The sequence below is a fragment of the Nycticebus coucang genome, chromosome 19 (genome assembly GCF_027406575.1).
Source record: "Nycticebus coucang isolate mNycCou1 chromosome 19, mNycCou1.pri, whole genome shotgun sequence".
Taxonomy (NCBI): Eukaryota; Metazoa; Chordata; class Mammalia; order Primates; family Lorisidae; genus Nycticebus; species Nycticebus coucang.
The window spans coordinates 64222881-64244131 of record NC_069798.1 but is presented as its reverse complement, the minus strand read 5'-3'; the positions used below and the strand labels follow the sequence as shown (position 1 = coordinate 64244131).

The following is a 21251-nucleotide window of genomic DNA, read 5'->3' as shown; positions in this document are numbered from 1 at the left end:
AGATGATATCTCAGGGATGTTTTGATTTGCATTTCTCTAATATATAGAGATGATGAACATTTTTTCATGTGTTTGTTAGCCATTCGTCTGTCGTCTTTAGAGAAAGTTCTATTCATGTCTCTTGCCCATTGATATAAGGGATTGTTGGCTTTTTTCATGTGGATTAATTTGAGTTCTCTATAGATCCTGGTTATCAAGCTTTTGTCTGATTGAAAATATGCAAATATCCTTTCCCATTGTGTGGGTTGTCTCTTTGCTTTGGTTATTGTCTCCTTAGCTGTACAGAAGCTTTTCAGTTTAATGAAGTCCCATTTGTTTATTTTTGTTGTTGTTGCAATTGCCATGGCAGTCTTCTTCATGAAGTCTTCCCCCAGGCCAATATCTTCCAGTGTTTTTCCTATGCTTTCTTTGAGGATTTTTATTGTTTCATGCCTTAAATTTAAGTCCTTTATCCATCTTGAGTCAATTTTTGTGAGTGGGGAAAGGTGTGGGTCCAGTTTCAGTCTTTTACATGTAGACATCCAGTTCTCCCAACACCATTTATTGAATAGGAAGTCTTTCCCCCAAGATAAGTTCTTGTTTGGTTTATCGAAGATTAGGTGGTTGTAAGATGTTAGTTTCATTTCTTGGTTTTCAATTCGATTCCAAGTGTCTATGTCTCTGTTTTTGTGCCAGTACCATGCTGTCTTGAGCACTATGGCTTTGTAGTACAGACTAAAATGTGGTATGCTGATGCCCCCAGCTTTATTTTTGTTACTCAGAACTGCCTTAGCTATACGGGGTTTTTTCTGGTTCCATACAAAACGCAGAATCATTTTTTCCAAATCTTGAAAGTACGATGTAGGTACTTTGATAGGAATGGCATTGAATAGGTAGATTGCTTTGGTAAGTATAGACATTTTAACAATGTTGATTCTTCTCATCCATGAGCATGGTATGTTCTTCCATTTGTTAATATCCTCTGCTATTTCCTTTCTGAGGAGTTCATAGTTTTCTTTATAGAGGTCCTTCACCTCCTTCGTTAGGTATATTCCTAGGTATTTCATTTTCTTTGAAACTATGGTGAAGGGAGTTGTGTCCTTAATTAGCTTCTCATCTTGACTGTTATTGGTGTATACAAAGGCTACTGACTTGTGGACATTGACTTTATATCCTGAAACATTACTGTATTTTTTGATGACTTCTAGGAGTCTTGTGGTTGAGTCTTTGGGGTTCTCTAAGTATAAGATCATGTCGTCAGCAAAGAGGGAGAGTTTGACCTCCTCTGCTCCCATTTGGATTCCCTTTATTTCCTTGTCTTGCCTAATTGTATCGGCTAGAACTTCCAGCACTATGTTGAATAGTAAAGGTGACAGAGGACAACCTTGTCTGGTTCCAGTTCTAACCATTTATTTTTTTGTCATGTGTGGCGTTCTTATTCTAAAAGCACTTGGGAATTGTTAACAGCTTGTGGTGTGTCTTAGAGCCTTATTAGAAACTGAACATAGTCGGCATGGTGGCCGGCATCTGTAATCCCAGCTATTTGGGAGGCTAAGGCAGGAAGATCAATTGAGCCTGGAGTTTGAGGTTGCTGGGGGCTAGGCTGATGCCAGGGCACTCTGCCTGAGGCAACAGATTGAGATGCTATCTCAAAAAAAAAAAAGGAAAAGAAACTGAACATAGATGATTGTGCAAAGCTTTCTCCAAAGGCAACTAGAAAATTACCTAAAATTTAAAAATTACCTAAAAACAAAAAATGTGCATCTTAGTAGAAAAACTAATTTTAAGTATTGCAACTCAGTCAACCTTACATTTCTAACTTCATCTGAACGGTTCGAACCTTGTGCTGCCTTGACTACTGCCAAATATTCAAAGATGCCATAGTAGGTTTGCAGGGGACCGTGTTAATTAAAAGGATAGGAAGTAAACTATACACATAGATTTGTCATTTGTAGAGATATGTCTTTGAACCCCATGTGTATCTTAAAGTTATTATTTGTACTGAGATAGTTGAGAGATTTTAAAAAAATATTCAACAAAAATTTTTTATATAACTTTTATGAAATAAACACTTTGCAATCTTCATTAGCCACTCTGAAATTCATTTTCAGAATTAATTCAATGTACTGAACTTTTGTTAGAACTCAAAACCAGGCCTGATGTATGGAATCTTTTAGACATGCGTGACATTTCCTTTGATTAAGTCGTAGAAGAGATTCTTCCTTTCACAGGTATAAAGTTGAAATTGTTAATGCCCCCAGTTGGATTGGTGTGAAGTGAAAAAATGACTCTAGCTGTGTTGAGTGCATGAAAGGAAAAAACCTTGTGATGACGGTGATGGCTGTGGGCGGAACACAGGTAGGAGTGGAGATGAGAGGCCGCACTGCCACCGGGAGGGTGTCTTCTGTGCTTTCACAGTGAAGCAGCTCAGGGACAGAATGTGCAGGCGACCCCTAAATCACGGCCACCTGGGAGGCCAATGTAGAAATACAGAGAAATACAGACTCGCCAGATGTCCAGATGTCCCCGTGTCTTTAGTTTTTCATATCTTACATGAAGCAGGAGAGATTATTCACTCCTTTATTTTGTGTGTTTGTGTGTGTGTGTGTGTGTGTAGGTGCACGAATTAAGATATCTATGAATATTTGTTAAGAGGAGCAAAAATTTCATTATTTTACTTGGCATATGATAAACATTCAACAAATAATATGTTGTCTGTGGGCAATTTTACAACCGTCCCCTAACATATGGACAAATGCCCAATACCAAATGCTGTAATCAGAAGAGGTCATTTGCTTTTATGTTCACCACTATTTTCTCGTCCTGATCCAATACATGAAGGTGCTAGTTTTAAATTCTAATCTTATCATTCCTTTCAAAATTACTGGCTCTTTTAAAAAAAGAGGGATCAGATGAACAATGAAACTCTAGAAAATAAAGCTGCAGGGGTCGAAGTTAGTCTTAGAGTTCTTGTTACTTACAGCAGGCATTGATTTCCATATTTTCTAGTACACTTAGTGAATTGTTTTTTTTTTTTTATAAAATAGTTTAAAATTGGATAGAATATTTGAAGGCAAACATTCAGCTGAAAGCTTGCTGAACTTCATATTCAGAAAAAGATCTATATGACCTTTGTAATGCATTTACATATAGGACTTTATACATGACCTGTAGTTGAACTTTTCTAAGGACCAAAGAAAAAAGTTATAAGTAGCAGTGATAAGAATTAAGTGACGCGAGGCTTTCTCTTGGCAGCTGAAGGACAAACACACATATCATGCTGCTCTGCGCCCATTGCCGTCCTAGGAATTTACTTGTAATTACTCTTCTACTTGTCACAACCACTTTATGATTATCCACATTTCACAGCTGCAGTAGGTGGGACTCACTCACGTCTTCACAGCTCGTGGGTAGAGGAGCTGGACATAGCCAGGCAGACTGGCCCCGCGTTCTCGCCCTTAGCACAGCCCTGAATTTCTGCTCAAAGTGGAAGAAATAGATTATCCTCATCAACAGACACATCTCAAGAGAAGGTGGCGATCGTTGAGTTCCAGAGCATTTCATTCCTTTTAGGAGGTTCATATAAACCATACACTTCAAACAATCAGCAGATAGAGCAAGTGCAGGCTGAGGAATGGGGTGCCGACCCCCACTGTTGTATCTCAGCTCAGGTGCCTCAGCTGACTCAGAGGCTGCGAGGGTGCAGTCCCCTCTTCCCACTGTCAGCCATGTGTGCACGCTGGCGTTGTACCCGGCAGGCTCTCCACACGTGAGAGGAACAGGCATAGGCAGGCAGCTGGTGGTAGGGTCTGGAAAGAGGGTGTGGATGAAGTCAAGTCACACCAGCAGCAGATTAGGGCAGCTTTGGGGGCAGCCTCTGGGCAAAGGACAATCAGTTCTTATTTGAGAGACCTGGTGACAGCTCATCTCTCTCTTGGCTTCTCGGCCTTGCAAAGCACCTGCCCACTGGACTTCACCAGAACCACACTGGGGACTCCCTGGAGCATCTCCCAGGAATCTGCTGGCAGTTCCCAAGCACACCCCTCCTTCCTTTGTAGCTTCCTCCTTCCTTCTCTTCCTCTCAAATCTCGCTGTCTTGCTCTTGGACATGGAACTTAATGGTGTAATAACTATTGAAACCAGAGCTAGAGTAATCTAGTATACTAGTTTCTCTATTTTTAGGGCACCAAAGGCTTAACCTTTAATTCCCCCTCCCAAAGCCAAAAGTTTATTTTTAAAAATTTCATTTAATTGTTTTTTTGAGATGGAGTCTTACTGTGTTTCCTGGACTAGCTGGGATTATAGGCTCTTGCCACCCCACCCGGCTTATTTTCTGTATTAAAACATTTGAACCCATATATCTTTCATATTTATGCTACATTTTTATGTTGCACAGCTAAATACCTAAGATATTTAAATAATATGGTGTGCCTATTGTGTATCTTCAGGCAACTTGAAGACAGAAGGTTGTTTATCTTGATTTCAGGAGAGTATTTGAAAAAAAGTGTCTTCTTACACCCTCCAGGATAATCATAATGTAATACTGCAATCCGGAGTTACGCCTGATTAAACAGCGGTAATAATAACAATGTGCTGGAGGAAATAGAATTAGAAACAAAATCTCCTCCCTACCCAGGGAACTACTCCATAAAGGTAGAAGAGAAAGGAAACAATTACTGAATAAACATTAAGTCAGGATGGGACGCAGATCATAGGCAATCAGCTAACGGAGTGCAAAGACAGACAGAAACTTCACTGTCTTAAATAGTTATGAAGGTAAAAGGTAACGAGCCTTCATGGAAGAGCACCATATGCCAGCACCATTTGTCATATGCAGCTCATCCTATATTCACCCAGTAATTGGGGTAACATCTGTGTTCACCAATTGGCTTTACAGACAGGAAAAAGAAACTTCTCAACCATGAAATGTAAGAGTTCAAGTATAGGGTGGGTGTGGTGCCTCACCCCCTGTAACTCTAGCATTCTGGGAGGCCAAGGCAGGTGGATTGCTTGGCCTTTGGGTTTTGAGACCAACCTGAGCAAAACTGAGACTCCATCTCTATTAAAAATAGAAAAATAAGCTGGGAATTGTGGCAGGTACCTGAAGTCCCAGCTAATTGGGAGGCTGAGCCAAGAGGATCTCTTGAGCCTAAGAGTTTGAAGTTACTGTGAGCTATGATACCACAGCACTCTACCCAGGGTGACAGAGTGAGGCTCTGTCTCAAACAACAACAACAACAACAAAAAAAAAGAATTTAAATACAAACTTGGATATGGAAACAAACAAACAAATAAAAAAGAAAAACTTCTCCCATCCTTATGACAGCAGGTAGATAGTCTCCTAACCTCCCAGAGACTGGGAGAGAAGGGCGCTATCTTCCTTGGAAGTGACATTTCATAGGGATGGCTCCCAAGTCCTTGAGAAAGACATTTGTCTGTCATAAAGCTGACAAGAGGTTTATTAAGCTTTTAAAAAGATTTACATATCTTTCAAAGAGACAGAGACAGAACTTGCCATGATAAGTTTTCTGAAGTCAACGCTCTAAGAAGGGGAAGAGGGAGAAGGGGAAAACCGGACAGGGCTGGGGCTGCCTGAGCCCCCCTGGGAGTGGCCAGCTCTGGGGACACCAGTGTCAGGATCACCTAGTGTGCTTGCTGCAAGACACAGATTGCGGGAACTTGTCCCTAGCTCTGTGAATCAGAATGATACCTAGCCAAGGTTCCAAGCGATTACTATGAACCCTTCAAAATGCATCTCAACTCAGAGAAGGAGACTAGCTCCCGGTTAGTTTTATTTCTAGGATTCTAGTATTCACTTAGCTGAACATGTCACGAGCAAAATCAGGAAGTAGAAATTAATTAAATAATAAATACACAAAAAAGAAAATGAAGAGGACTCAACGAGTTCTATATTTGAAATAAAACAGTGAGGATACTGCCGTGTGGCCACCCTCAGCTTTGACCCTAAATGTTTCTTAATCCTGGTCAGGACTGTTTACTTTCAGGAATCTGGCTTTCTGTTACAACAAATTAACAGTAAATAATTAGAAAAATGGCAAAGAAATGCTAGCCTGTGGAGTATTGAGGGGGAAATATGGAGATCACTAACAGTTTGTAGTGAGTTAGGAGACCCAAATACTTACTTATAAGACCTGCTGTATTCCATTGTAAGAGTTCAGTGAGACCAAGGAATCGGAGGTGGTTATTACCCACCCTGTAAGCCTTGGAGCTCAGAGTGATGGCTCAAAATGAGCACACGTTGGGTAATTATCCTCTGTTTAATAAGGCAGAGAAATATGCTCTCTATCTTAGAATTATTTCCATCTAGAAATGATAATTTAGAAACTTGATATGTGAAGGCAATAAGCTTTACTAATTTAGAAGATTCATGTCTATAAAACATTGCATTACTTATCACCTAGGTAAACAAGGCTTACTGGATATGTAAATTGTATTTCAGATAAAATATGTATAAGAATGCACATGTTGGGCAGCACCTGTGGCTCAAAGGAGCAGGGTGCCAGCTACTTATACCAGAGGTGGTGGATTCAAACCTGGCCCCAGCCAAAAATTGCACACGTTTGTACAATGATGTGATGAAACTGTTGTCTTGAAATGAGCCATAGTGTGAAAAGACAACCCCAATGATGTCTCTCAGTTACGATTGGGGGTGCTGGGATTCACTAGAAGGACTCACAGCTCTCAGCCTGGGGCTGTGGTATATACAGCGATGGCAGAAGGACCCCAAGCAAAGTCAGAGAAGATACATACTGCACATGGTGGAGTCAGAATGACTGACAGATATCCCAGAACGAAGGCAAATGTTTAGCATAAACACATGGTTTATATAAATAGTTCAGACCCAATAAACCACTCCAGCCGTGAGGGAATAGAAGGAGGGCTCTGAAAGCCCAAGTTCCCACACATCAACCTTATATGCAGTCCGTCCTAACAGCTGCGGTCTGAGGCTGCCACCCGTTTCTGTTATCGCGCCTAGGAAGGCGAGCAAAGCAGGGGCAGGTCTTGACAGTCTGACTTAGGACACACCTGCACAGCCCTTTTAAATAACCTCTCTGTGCTTACAATATTGAGTTAAGTGCACAGGAAGTAGAAGAATAAGAAATATTTGGGTGAAAAGATGAGACATAATATAACGGAGTTAGCCTTGAAATTTTTCCCAGTAAAGGTTCCGATTTGAAGATGTCCTCAGATGCGGACAGAAACAGCCTGTCCCACACCAGCTGCTGCAGAGCGCGACGCCCTGGGCACTGCATGACGCCACACTGCGGTGCCATAACCTGCAGCTAATCTCGCATCCTAAATTGCATGGGTGAAACTTACTTCCTCTCTCAAACTATATGTGTCTCAACTGACATAAAGTTTTAAACCACTTAAGCAGATTATAACAAAACTTGTACATCAGGCTGGCCACTTGCTTCCCTCCCCGGCTCGCTCTACCATGACAGGAAAATGATTTAGGTTCTCTGAGCCTCATGCTTCTTGGTTGAAATCTGATAATACTTTTATTTTGAGGAGGAGCAGTTGCTATTTACTCAGAAGGATTAGAGGCTGATGTCATGGCCCTTTAATTCTCTGAAAATAATTCATTCTCTAGGAACTGCTTGCTATGAAACAGGGAGAGGTTTCTGGAATACAAAGAGTATAAAACTGATTAGCACAAAGAAAGCTGACCTTTGAAAACCTGGAATAATATCAGCAGGTCAATAGGTCAATATCTCCTTGATGCATATGAGGTTGGACAGTCAAGTCCACCAACTCATCCTAGAAAAAGTGCTGCACCCCTCATTGCTGAATATCACTATGGTCGCCTTCCCCTTAGGAAGTTGTGCACTGACCCCAAGGCCTAGTCCACCCTTCAAAACTATTTTGGAACTTGTTTTTTTGGAATGACTGTCAGAACTGGCATCATAGGAGGTTTGACAATTGAGTTCATGAACTTGCCACCACAAGCTTCTGTTGGTAGCATTGTACAAACAGCTGGGTAAGATTTCATAACCGTGGCACACCAGCGTCTCAAGCTGTGTTTGTGTCAACACGTGGACATGTCTCACTGACTTGCATTCAATATTGTTGTTGTTGTTTTTGTATGTTCTATAACGATAGCTCTGAGGGTTATGATCTGTGAGATTTCCCTAGCTTGGTTCTTTTTGCCTAGTTATTAAGGTTCTAAGTTACTTGGTTTCTTTACCACCTCACTCCACCCTATAAAGCATAAGCCATGGATGTGAATGGCTGCTCTGGTCTTCTGGCTCTGAGGGAAGGATCTGGCCACCCTTCTATCATGAGCCTTTTCTAAGGGTTTATAACTCAGCCATAAATACTTGTCACGGGCAAAAATGTAGCCTGGAGGGTCACAGTCCTGGAGTAAGTTATTCACTTATATATTTCACTGACTTGCTTTAAATTGTTTTAACTGTATTTATCTTTTGTGATGGAAGGAAAAATCATGGGTTTACGGTTCCAGGCACTTTGTCCTCCGATGAATCAACACAGCATAGAGATGTAAGTGAAAAACATCAGCAAGAAGTGACTGCTGAAAACTGACAATAATTCTCTCTTTTTTAAAGAGAAGGGCTGGAGGGCTGACATTACTCAACCTAAGATCTATTAGCAAAACTTAAGGGAAAAAGCGAATGTTGTGAACTATTGATTAACGCCCAAAGCATCCACAACAGTTGGTTTATTCTTTTTTCTTTCTCCCCCCAGGCATATGGGGTCTGTCAAGTGGTGTGTTTCTTGCACCAGCCTGGTTCTAAGGCAGTCACGGAGGGCAGGGACAGCAGTGAAGAGCAGAGCTGGCTGCAGGCCGGGACACTCCGGGTCGGGATGGAGCCTCTATCTGACCTCCGTGCTCTTACCCTGTTTCTTAAGGGACCATGTTTGTTCCCTGCCTGTTTTTTAAATTGTCTGGCACTTTTCAAAACAACATAAGCTCCATTAAATCACATATCAAATTTGCTTCCACCTACCACTTAGTCTGTAGTGCCAGGTACACAGTACAGCCTGAGCTGCTATGTGTTTAAAGACTGATTGAAGAAATGAGATTGACTCCACTAGGTCACGCCTGGCTAGAAGAGGTTTAAAATAGGTAACGAATTTCATATTAAAGAACGCATTTGAAATTTGTATTTATAATTGAGCAGTGTGACAGGCCATATTTTCAAGGATTCTATTTCTAACTTCATAGAATCAAGAGTTTAACAAAGAATGCCATTTTAATTATTAAGTATTCTGAGTTTATTTCTAAAAAGAACGTTTGTATTTCCTGCACTTTGAATATCACGACTAAAACTTGGTAGGACATTCTGTTTTAAGCATGCAAACCTTTAAATGTTTGTACTTTTTTCTGATTACATAAGCAATGCATCATTTTGAAAATACCAAATTCCCTAAAGAAAAAAATTGCTTTAAATTTTTTAAAGGTTTAATGGTCAGATAAAGATTGAATATATTTGAAGTATACAATGCATGTATGATTTAGCACATGTAAACATATAGTCACTACAATCAAATTAACTCAGCTGTCACTCCCCACACTGTACATTAGGTCCCTAGAACTTGCTCATCTTATAACCTAAAGTTCGTGCACTTTGACCAACTCCCCATTTTCTTCACCCCCAGCTTCTGGCAACCACCATAATATTCCAGCTTTTAGTAGTTAGACATTTTTAGATTCCACATGCAGTTGAGATCCTACAGTATTTGGTTTTCTGTATCTGGCTTGTTTGACATAACATAATATCCTCCGGATTCAGCCATGCTGCCATAAATAGTAGGATTTCACAGCACGAAAACCCAAAACAAAAACAAAAGCAAACAAACAACCCCCCCGCCCCCAGACTCAGCAGCTAGGGCCGCCAGCCACATACCCTGGAGCTGGCGGGTTCGAATCCAGTCCTGGCCTGCCAAACAGCAGTGACAACTACAACCAAAAAATAGCCGGGCGTTGTGGCGGGCCCCTGTAGTTCCAGTTACCCAGGAGGCAGAGGCAAGAGAATCGCCTAAGCCCAAGAGTTTGAGGTTGCTGTGAGCTGTGATGTCACAGCTCTCTACCGAGGGCAACAATAGTGAAACTCTGTCTCAAAAAAAAAACAAAAACCAAACCAGTAACAAAACCCAAAACAAATAACCCAATTAAAAAGTGGGCAAAAGACCCAAGTAGATGTTTTTTCAAAGAAGACAAAAAACTGGCCAATAGTTTTGTGAAAAGATGCTCAACATCACTGATCATCAGGGAAATGTAAATCAAAACCACAGCGAGACATCACCTCATACCTGTGAGCATGGCCACTATTACAAACACAAGAGATAGCCAGTGTCGGCGGGACGCCGAGAAGAGGGAACCCTCGTACGCTGTTGGGAATGTTGGCTGGTGTAGCCATTATTCACACAGTACGGAGATTCCTCAAAAACGTAAAAACAGACTCGTCATATGACCCCGCAATCCCTCTGTGAAATGAGATCCAGATCTTCCAGAGTTACCTGCACTCACATACGCACTGAAGCGTTATCTGCAGGAGACAAGCTAAGAAAACAAACTTAGTGTCCATCAACAGAGGAGTGGATAAAGAAAATGTGGTGTGTGTATACATGAAATAGTATTCACTCTGAAAAAAGAAGGCAATAAAGCTTGTAAAACAATGAGTGGGTCTAGATTTTGAGTTTACCATGAAAAAAGTTGTAGCTAAATAGTGGAGTGTGAAGAAAGAAATAAGTTGAGGAAAAAATGTCCCCCATAGTCCAGAGGGGACGTTTTTCCAGTAATAGTTCATTGCTCTTTTGAATATTTAATCATTAGACTCTCAACCATAATTCTAGGGTATAATTAGAACTGTTGTCTTTGCTGTCACTTGGCATGTGACAAGTCGTGTGCAGAGAAAGTGAAGAAATTTTCTGGAGGTCTGTTTGTTAAATAGTATAAGACTGAGGATGAGAATTTCAGATTCCTGGACCATTGTAAACTTCCAATCAAACACTGAGTTGAAGTAATGTATGTTTTTCTGTTTATTTTTAATCATTAACAAATTGAGTCAAAATATTTTTTAAACAAAATTCAAGGTATGAACATCAAAGTTACATACTGGTGTATGTTGGATATACTTAGTAAATCAGACATAAAAATAAATCATTTATTTACTATTTCAATGTTATTTTCTACAAAAGATTTTTGTGCATGTGACTGAGAGCTTATTAGAATGAAGTGATGCTTTGGTGAATGTACACCCTTTATATTCTTGTTCTTTTTAAACCCGGATGAATCAAGGGACAAATAAAAATCTGAAAAGTGAGAAATATTTAGGAGTCTCTAAAGGAAGAATGATCTTTTTCAATTTTTCCTTTAGCTCATCCTAGTTTTTTTATTGGAATCTTAGTTATTTTTAATTGTTACTATGTCATGATTAACGTACATTTTCTTCCTTTTCCTACCTTCCTTTTTTTCCTGCCTTTGGTTGAATTGCCTAATTCCTACTATAACTTTTTTTTTCTCCTAGGTAGAACCAGTAGCCGATACATCCCCTTCCTGGCTGGAGGGATGGCTTTACTGCTGCTGCTCGTTATCCTAATCACCACCACTGTTACTGTCATCTCTTGTAACAGGTGAGTAGTGCAGCTCAGCCTGAATCTTGTCCACCTTGAGTCATTCTGATGTTAGAGGCACTCCATTAACGATCCAGGAATTTCTCAAGCTGTCTCAGCATTCAGGCATATATATTTTTGCGCACTGTTCTTATCCAAAGGAGGAGGAGTACTTATGGTAACATCAGATGGGGAAGCTAGAAAAGTTCCCACGAGAGTTAGTGGGAGGTGGCGGTCCACCCCGCTCCTGTGCTGCCTGACACCTGCTCTGCCACCCTCTCTACCTTCCTCGTTCTCCAAGGAAAAGACTCTTAGTGAGGAGGTGTGTGTAAGAGAGAAACAGAGAGGGAGAGAGAGACAGAGAGAGATGGGTTCTGAGAAGGAAAAGAACAAGGCTTAACAGTGACAAAGCCTTGATTTATTCATTCATCAAATATTGATTGTGCACAGCAGTGAACGAGACATAACGAAGCTCACACTCTAAGGAGAAAACAGCATAGTTTGAAATAGTTGTCTGTTCACCTGGTGCTGTTATGGATAATGGCCGAGGAAAGGCACTGACTCAGAGCAGGGCAGAAGGGAGCCATTTGGCCTCTATTGAAGTTTTTTGTTTGTTTTTCACTCTTTACTATCTTGTGGCACAGTGAGGAATTTTCTGGAATATTCCTGGTTGACACTTCCTTCCCTGTCTAGTTCTCCCATGTGTACCAATCCACTTGTCTAGGTGTATGTTGCAGGTTTTGGCTGTAACAAGAGTGGTTGGAATTATCCTCATGCGTTCCGACTAAAGTGTTATCCCCTTCAGGGAGGAAAGAACCATCTTTCCATGTCTAAATTTTGCGTGTCTGGCATATTACAGACACTTGATCAGTGTCTGCTGGGTGAGTGAGCCCGTCCGTCTCCTGTTTCTCTGGGATTCCTCTCTCAGCGGCTTGTTCACCGAGTTTCGCTGTCTCTTCTCTGTACCCTTCACCTCTTTCTCTTTTTGGAGGCTGCCATTTCTGCATGCCAGATTTTGGTAATCCTCGGCAAACCAATCTCAGTTTTATTCTCTCTCTGTTGCCTGTCAATGTTTCCTAGTTCCTCTTCTAAGAGCTGGGTTGGCAGGACACCCTCCCGTTGAATACCTTTTATTATCTTCCTGTTGCTTCCAGAATAAGGAGAAAACTCATTAACCTTGTCATCACAGGTGCTGTGCGTTCTGACCAAAGCCTAATTGTCCTTCATGTTTTCTACTTCATTTACTCTTCTGCTGTTGACAAATTTTGTTGAAACTGCAACACACCCAACTCTCTTACTATCTGGTATGCTACTACAATGCTGTTTTCCCACAATTCGGTCTTAATCGTGAGCATCATTCAACACACAGGACACCTGTCCCCTTGGTGAGGTCTGCTGTTTCTCTGTCCCTACAAATAGACATGATGTCACCATCTGGAATTATCTTGTACTTCTCTGCTACTCCTCACATCTTGCTTTGTATTTTAATGATTTTCATGCGTGTATTCCCTTCTATAACAATGTCAGGGCTTGTGTTTTATTCATTTTTTTCGTGTTTGATAGCATTTAGCACCAATCTGTCCAAATAATGGATGTTCAAGAAGCATTGGTCTAATTAAATGGAAACACAAGACAACTGTTTCCCCCTTTTCTCCATCACGGGCTGACTTCAAGTCTTGCCATGACCAGAAATTAGTAAGTTGAGGCAAGGAACTCACGTATGACCAGTGTCAGGGACTTCACTGCTCCACCGTGGTGACAGAAAATGCGCCCAGGGCAGTGATGGGAGCACGAGAGGCTGCAACCAGCACGTGGCTCAGAGAGAGCAAGTGAGTGATCTCTGGAGGGTCGTATTCAGAAGGGACGGATTGTGCTTCATGAAAATGCATCACTTTTACGTGAATAGCTAAACTGAACTGTAGAATGTATTGTCCCACTTGGTTAAATGTGATAAAAGAAGATTAGTGGGCTTGAATTCATAATCATGGAAGGACCACAAAGGAGGAAGTGGTTGTTCTTTCTGCCTTGTCGCTTGTATAAATTTGTGGATGTTATTTCAAATGGAAACGCCTTGAAAAACGACCCAAGGGCTTCCACAGTGACCGCCTGAACTGTTTTACTACTGTTTAAAGTAATCTTGTTGCTTCAGCTGTAGTGACTTGGCTAGAGGCCAGAGCATATCCGACGGTGGGTCTGAGTGAGACTGAGTTCTTCCTCCACACTCGGTGCAGAGCTGCCAGGGCCAGCGGAGCGGTTCTGCTGCTCCTGGCCTGTGTGGTTTTCATGCAGAGATAAGAACAGACATTAAGAACTGAACACAGCTGGGGCAGGGGGTAGCCCTGGAAAGAGCAGACGGCCCGAAATGTACTCTACAGATTGACACCTGGGCATGGAGGAAGGAGTCCAACATTGAGAGACAAAGATGTTAGGTATATATTTTTACATTTATTGTCAATGATGATGTTCACAATAAATAGAAGGCTTTGGCTTACCTGCGCTGTCCAGGTTTCAGCATTGAAAATCCCTCTCATCCTGAGAAACTTTAGTTCCAGGCACACCAGAACAGCCTGACAACCTAGAACAAACGGTGATTGTCTACTATTTTTATCTTACGGAGGAAAGGACTGAACTTTAGAGATGTAAATAAATAGATAGTAAATTTCAGAGCACAAGTTAAGCACAGGTCCTCCAAGCTCACACTTGGCTCCATCACGCTGTGTACTCCAGGCTTATTGATGAGTGTGTGTGTGTGTGTGTTTGCACTTGGATACACTTGTTCCCATTTGGAAAAGTTAACTGTATATTACAAGATAGCAAGCACAGTGAACCGTGATTTTACAAAAATCATAGACCTGTGCCTTAATTTCCCCATCTGTAAAAAGAGGATAGTAATAGCATCTATGTTGTGGATTTATTTTGAAGAACAGATTACTTAATTTACATAAACACCTAGAAACATGCCTTGAATATAATAAATTCATGCATAAAATAAATAAAGAATAATTGGCTTAAATAATAATAAGTACATAAATAAATGCACGTAGAATAAGGTAATATTTCTTTCATGGTAGGAGGATTTCAAAGTGACTAGAAGAGACCCCAGAGTCAATACCCGTCACCTGAGTACCCTGTCCTGAGCAGAGGAGTAACTCCTCTCGACCTCATCTTAACAAAAGACCCCTACATTTTTACATCTAACCCATCACCTCTGTTGTTCAGTAAGAATCTTTTCTTTCTTTTATTGAGATAGAGTCTTACTCTGTTGCCCCAGGCTAGAGTACACATGACCTCAGCCTAGCTCACAGCAACCTCAAGCTCCTGGGCTCAAGGATTGTTCCTGCCTCAGCCCCAGGAATAGCTAGGACTTCAAGTGTGTGCCACCAGGTCTGACTAATTTTTCTATTTTTAGTGGAGACAGAGTCTCACTCCTGCTCGGGCTGGTCTTGAACTCCTAAGCTCAAGCAATCCACCTACCTGGGCCTCCCAGAATGCAAGGATTATAGGTGTGAGCCACCATATCGGGCCAGGAATCTTTTCTTTAGAGAGATAAATAAAAAGTTGGTTACCATCTTCCCATAATAACTAGTTTCATATAATTGGGTATAAAAATATTTTATCTATTTCATTCCATTACAGTAGCTGCTTTTCTTCTTCTCTTGTATTTCCTCTTTTAAGAGTCCTCCTGAAGGGAAGAGTTTATGGATTTTATTGGAACCATGGGGAGTTTATTGAACAACATGGTTCCAGTTGGTCGGGTTAGCCACAGTGAAGTGACTCCAGAAGTCGCAGGGCCCAAGAGTCAAAAGGGAAGGCTGTGGGGTTAAACCCTGAGGCTACTACTCGCCAGCCATGTGATTCTGGGCAAGTTACTCTTTCTCTTTGTACCTCAGTTTCCTAATCTGTTAAACATAGAGTTTGATGAAATCTGAATGAAATAATCCATACAGGTGAATTGGAATAACACTGGGAAGATTTTATACAGCTTAATTACATCATCATTGTCATCCAAGAAGTTACGTTGCTGACATTTAAAAGTTTTAATTATGGAAAACGTCTAAGTCCTAGGTTACTTGGAGGAGGCCGTAAGCCATGTATGTAATAACATGCTATAAACTTTCTTTAGTTGAATCGCGGAGGTGAATTTCTAACGCACCCTGGCTGGGTGTTCACTTGCCCTCACCATCCGCAAACACTGGAGAAGGTGGGAATGGGAAGAGTTAGGTCAGCAGAGTGCTGGTAAGTGTGCACAGAGCGGTGGTGGAGGCTCCTTCGACACCTGTGGTCATGAGTGGGGGCTGGGGAACGGGCAAGGTGTGGAGTGCTTGAAATAATAACCAGTGCCGGAGTGTCACACCTTCATGTCCTCTGCTGAATATGCCTTCCAGAAGGAGGGAGAGACACAAAAGAGACCTATTTGCAGAGTCCTGGGACACACAGATAAAGGTGAGTTTGCTTGGAATTGTCATTTTCTTTTCCTTCTGTGACTTAAAAACAACTTGTAAAAGCAGTCTGTTTTGCAGTTATCAATCTTCTTTTTTTATGCTCCTTTCAATACCATGGTCATGCAGTTGCCTATAATTTAAGCATCAGCTAATTTGGGGTAAATTGTTTTCTGAACTATTCTTCTATTTTTAATACCTTGGGAAACTAAGATTTTTATGTTGATACAAATGAAAGGCCCATTATGCTGACATGAGAACAATCAACACGATGCCTTCCCAAAATCTATGTTTATTTCCCTGGACTGCCGTGACTAATGACCATAAACCGAACGGCCTAAAACAGCAGAAATTTATTCTCTCACAATTCTGGAGTCTACAAAAAGTTGTCAGAAGGATCCGTTCCTTCTTGGGCTGAGAACCCATTCCCTGCGTCCTCCCAGGGTCTACCGGCTACTGATGGCCATTGGCTGCAGACGCATCCCTGCAGTCTCCGCCTGCACAAGACGTCCTCCCTGTGGGCAGCATCTGTCGTGTACAATTTGGGGAGTCCCTTCCTCATATAGCCCTTTGTCTACTCAAGTCAATTCAGAGCCAACTTAATTGGTGTGAATTTTGGAGGAGAAAGGAACTTGGCAACTGTCTACCCTAGCTGTCCAAGTATTTTAAGTCTTTTGTAAAATAATGATGTTGTGAAGGATGGTTTAAAATGATAATGAGTTGGACTGTCTGATAAAGAAGTTAGAACTACTTTATTCTGTTTCTTTTTAAAGATAGCCTATATCATAATGACACTTAAATTACAATCATGTTGAAAGTGAATGTTTTGTTAACTTCTTTTATTATATTCAGTTGCTTGTTATTTTAAAGGTAGGACACTATATACTTTTAAAAAATATTTATTTATTAAGGTGTTCATTCAACAGACATCCATGGCTACTCACTGTAGGAAAATACTACTAGAATTTCTATATAGAAATGAAAACGATTGTTCTTATCAAAATAGACTAATATTACGAGAGGGGGTTCTACAATGAAACAGGTAACTCATGACATGATTTAGCAAGTGATAATTTAGGGTTCTCTTGCATCTCACTCAGAGTCCTGAAAATCAAGAATGTGATTTCTAACAAAAGTTCAATACAATGAAGAGAATATTTTATGAAATTAATTACGATGGAAATTTGACCTGTATCATGGTTGAATTGGGGAGAGATGTATGTTTTGAATGTCTTTCTTGGCTGCTGAAATGCAGTGAATTATTGAAATCCTCTGCTGTTTGTTTTTTCTAGGCACCCAGCAACTGTAGAAGTCCCATCTCTGCCAGTCTACCCACAGATGATGCAAGAGAGGATGTTTATGTGAACTACCCAACTTTCTCTCACAGGCCAAAGACTAGAGTCTAAGCTCTCTAAATTATGTGAGCAAATTAACAATGACGATTATGTGCCTGGAATTTTATACAGTTTCTTCCCACTATCTGGTGTCTACCTTTGATACAATTTTGAGTGAATTTATTTCATTTGGTAGGAAAAATCTGGAATTACCTAGAGAACATTCTTAACAGAAATGTTTTGGAAAACATAACCCTCGTTAGCTCATGCATAAAAGGAAACTTAACTGAATCACGTAATGGAACAATCTAGGGGAGATTAAGCTTTAGACAAGGCTATTTACCAGGGCTTAAATGTTGTGTCTAGAATTAAGTATGGGAATAAACGGTTTCTGGATCCCCCTCCATAGGGCTGGAGCCACATTCCTGGTGTTGGCCTGACTCTCACGCGAGCTTTCCCCTCATGTTGTGAAGATGGCTGCCAATAACTCTTGGCAATTTGTGCATCCTCATTTCTATCTGGTACAGAGATTGATTGAAGCAAACAATTTTGGTTATTTTTCTGTGATAAAACAGGCACTATGGCCAAAAAAGATAAAATGGCTTAAGTCAATTAAGGGTTCTCCTATAGACCTCGGGGTGGGGTCGAAGCACAGAGAGGTGTCATCAGAAGAGGGAAGAGGAACTTGGAGCTGGGGAGGTTATACCAAATGTTGAATGCCATGATGTTCCAAGACATCGCTTGTTAATCGACTAAAAAGTGAACATACATGGGTTCTAGAAGGACGAGATCCCTGACACCACTTCTAAAATCTGGTATCTCATCATAGTTCAGAGAGTGCCTGGTAATACATGAAATGAATAGCTGAGAAAAAGATAAAAGTGACAGGGAAATCTCTTTCCTTACTGATCTCAAATATATCCTCTGATTCTGTGTACAATTCTTGCCACCATTGCAGGCCTAGCATCACGAGCAACTATAATACACAATCCAATAAGAAATAACTTTATGTTTTTGACATTGATTTTCTCCACTTTTGAGAATTAAATACATAAATTCTCTCAAAAAGATCGGGTACCTAGGCATTGTTAATTTTCTAAAAAGATGATCATGCAAAACTTGAATACACAAAAAGAATAATTAGAAGTGGTAGTACAGGGTTGTAGGTAGATGTTTGAGAGAGGATAGAGTATTGGAAGGGCTCAAGCAAGGAAGGGAAGGAACAAAAAAAGACAGAAAGGAACACTTTTCCTGCTTCACAATTCAGACAAAGACTGCCCCAGTGATATCACCAATAGTGAAAGCAATTAGAGTGATACCCCATATTGTATGACTTCTCCATCTAGACAGGTAATGAAAAGTATTTGTCATGGTCATCTTGAAATCACGGCAGTCATTAAAAACAGTGATCAGTCATGTCTAAAAGAGTCATTACTTATCTCTAAGCATCTCTAAGAGACCACCATCATTAAAAAGTTCATTACCAAGGCTATATTTAGATGTCAAAGTTATAGATTTCAGGATCATCGTAAGTAAAACAAATCCAAATTCTCATGTTTTCTAGACAGACTCTAAGTTATAATTTAATTTTAAACTAATCAGTGGATATTTTATGTTTTTATCCTTAAATAACATGCATGCCAAATGGTGCAATTATTGTGTAAATTATAGAAGTTGTGAGTGCCCACACTTCTGTAAACTGCAAAATTGTGAGTTTTTCTAGAAACCTCTTTCAGAAATGAAAATATAAAAATGACCATTTCCCAGTTATATGCAGAAAGATCCCAGAAAGATCTTTATATCAGGTTCCATAAAGTACTTCCACAAAAATATTAGTGTAACAAAGTTGAAAGGCTTTTAGTAAGAAAATGATATATGGTTGGATCTATCAAATGATATATGGTTGGATCTATCAAAGAAAATGATATATGGTTGGATCTATCAAAGATTCATGGCTGAATCTATTCACTTGCATGAAGAAAATTAAATTTAAATTAGCATCATTTAAAAGGAAAACCATTTCTTTTCCTTAAAGGTTAAAGTTGATCAAATGTTACTTTCTAAAAGATTCTGATAGCAAAATTCTCAGTGATTAATGTATGTGAGAAGGAAACATTTTTACAATTACATTATGGGGAAATATAAGTCCCATTTTAAGAAAGAAAATACTTACTGGGGATGTGAACAGTGCAACCACAAGCCATCGTCCAGGCCTAGCCTGTGCTTTTGCTGCAGGGTCGTGGTGGGCTCCCCTAGCAAACCACTCCAGTTTGCAAACCTTCTGGGATGTTTGGCATGTCTCTCTTTTTCCATGAATGTTTTAATTTTTTTTTAATCTCTGCAAATATTTATAAGAACTATTTACTCTGTCCCTTTTCTTTTCTATGTATTCTTCCTTTATAGCACTCAGGATTCTTTTTTCAGGATTTGGAGCCATCCTAAGTCCTGCTGAAATTTCTCTGACCTTCCCTGCTGCTGCTGTTACATGCTCAGCTGTTCAATGCTGATAGAATTCTGCTCATTTATTTGCTTTCTCTGAACTTCTTTATTTAACAAAGCACGTTCATTGTAGTCTCATTATGCCTAATTTACTACAGTTTTGGAACTCTACCTACTGTAGATATTTTTCCTCCTTAATCTTTTGTGCCTATATTCTGGTTGTTATTAAGTAAAGAGATCCAATCGGAATTCAGAATTGTGATAAATTATGTTTTAAATCTCTCTCTCTTTCTGCAAGGTGCTGCTTTGGAAGCAAGATGCTTCTTAAGATTTTTTTTGCATATGTAATTTATATTAATATACAACATTAAATAAGAATCTATGCTTCCTTTGGATGTCTTTTTTTAGTATTTACATTGAAGCAACTGATTAAAAATATTACTTCATGATAATAAGGTAGAAGAGTTTGTGAAACATCGTTGTAGTGTATAGGTTTGACAGGGGAAAAACACTTCTTGTTAACCTATAAAGACTAGGCATTGACTTATCGTCACAGAGACCTTCAGACTTTGTTTAAAGGACTTCATGTGTATGTTGAAAAAATAGAATAGAAATTTCATTATCTTGTAATTATGCTTATAAATGGTAGATGGGTGGGTGAGGATATAATTTTTAGTTAATGAAAATTGAAATTCATATGTTTTATGTAATTCAGTTTATTTCTAAAATAAACCACCAATTTAAAAGATAAATTAAATAAAAATAATCTTAGTAGATTTGCTTTTATTTTGAACACCCAAATAATGTTGGTTTATACAGAACTGTATTAGATAAAAATTAAGCGGTAGTGTAGAAATTTTCCAAATTGGGAGAGTCCATATTATAATTAGAGATCACTACAACCAAAATGTTTCTCTGTGACTTAATAGGCCGTATTTTGTACTGTTCATGTGAAATTGCCACAAGATCGCGGATATTATGGAATAAAGATACTTATGAAGTTTAAAAGGAGATACTAAGTTGGGAATATCAAATTAAGCTTCGTCCACAATCGTAATAAGAAAATATCTTGGACAAACATGAAATCATGTAAACATGTAACATCATTTTATCATCATTGTTTGGCTACTATTAAAATGTAACATCTAGAAAGTGTTGACCTTCACATTCAGGCTTTTGCACAAGTTAGTATATGTTTTCCTGGTCTATTCATTGGAATTACTCTAGCCAAGTCTGTGGGCTCTTGTACGTATATTTGAATATTAAAAATAAGCTTTTTGGTTTTTTTGTTTTAAACTTTTCCTTTGCTGTGATTCAGTAGGCAGAATTGTGGCTACTAGAATTAACTTGCAATGTTTTTAAAGGAAATTTTATAAATCTTCAAGGTCAGTTTACATATTATATATATTATATTTTTTCAGGATTTGAAGCACTAATTACATTGTAAGAAAAGGTCTTATTT

The 21251-nt window shown here is 39.6% G+C and overlaps 1 protein-coding gene across 2 annotated transcripts in view; it reads left to right on the top strand.

Moving 5' to 3' along the window:
- The window catches only part of CD226 (CD226 molecule), a 61426-nt gene extending 42461 nt beyond the window's left edge, over positions 1–18965 (top strand). Inside the window, exons 4-6 of one of the 2 annotated variants that reach the window (XM_053571607.1) lie at positions 11493–11598; positions 15963–16020; positions 17309–18965. In XM_053571607.1, coding sequence (XP_053427582.1) covers positions 11493–11598; positions 15963–16020; positions 17309–17422 — 278 coding nt within the window. In that variant the 3' untranslated portion in view covers positions 17423–18965. The remainder of the gene's footprint in view (positions 1–11492; positions 11599–15962; positions 16021–17308) is intronic. The other variant, XM_053571606.1, reaches the window with a different exon arrangement.
- The last annotated feature ends 2286 nt before the right edge of the window (positions 18966–21251 follow it).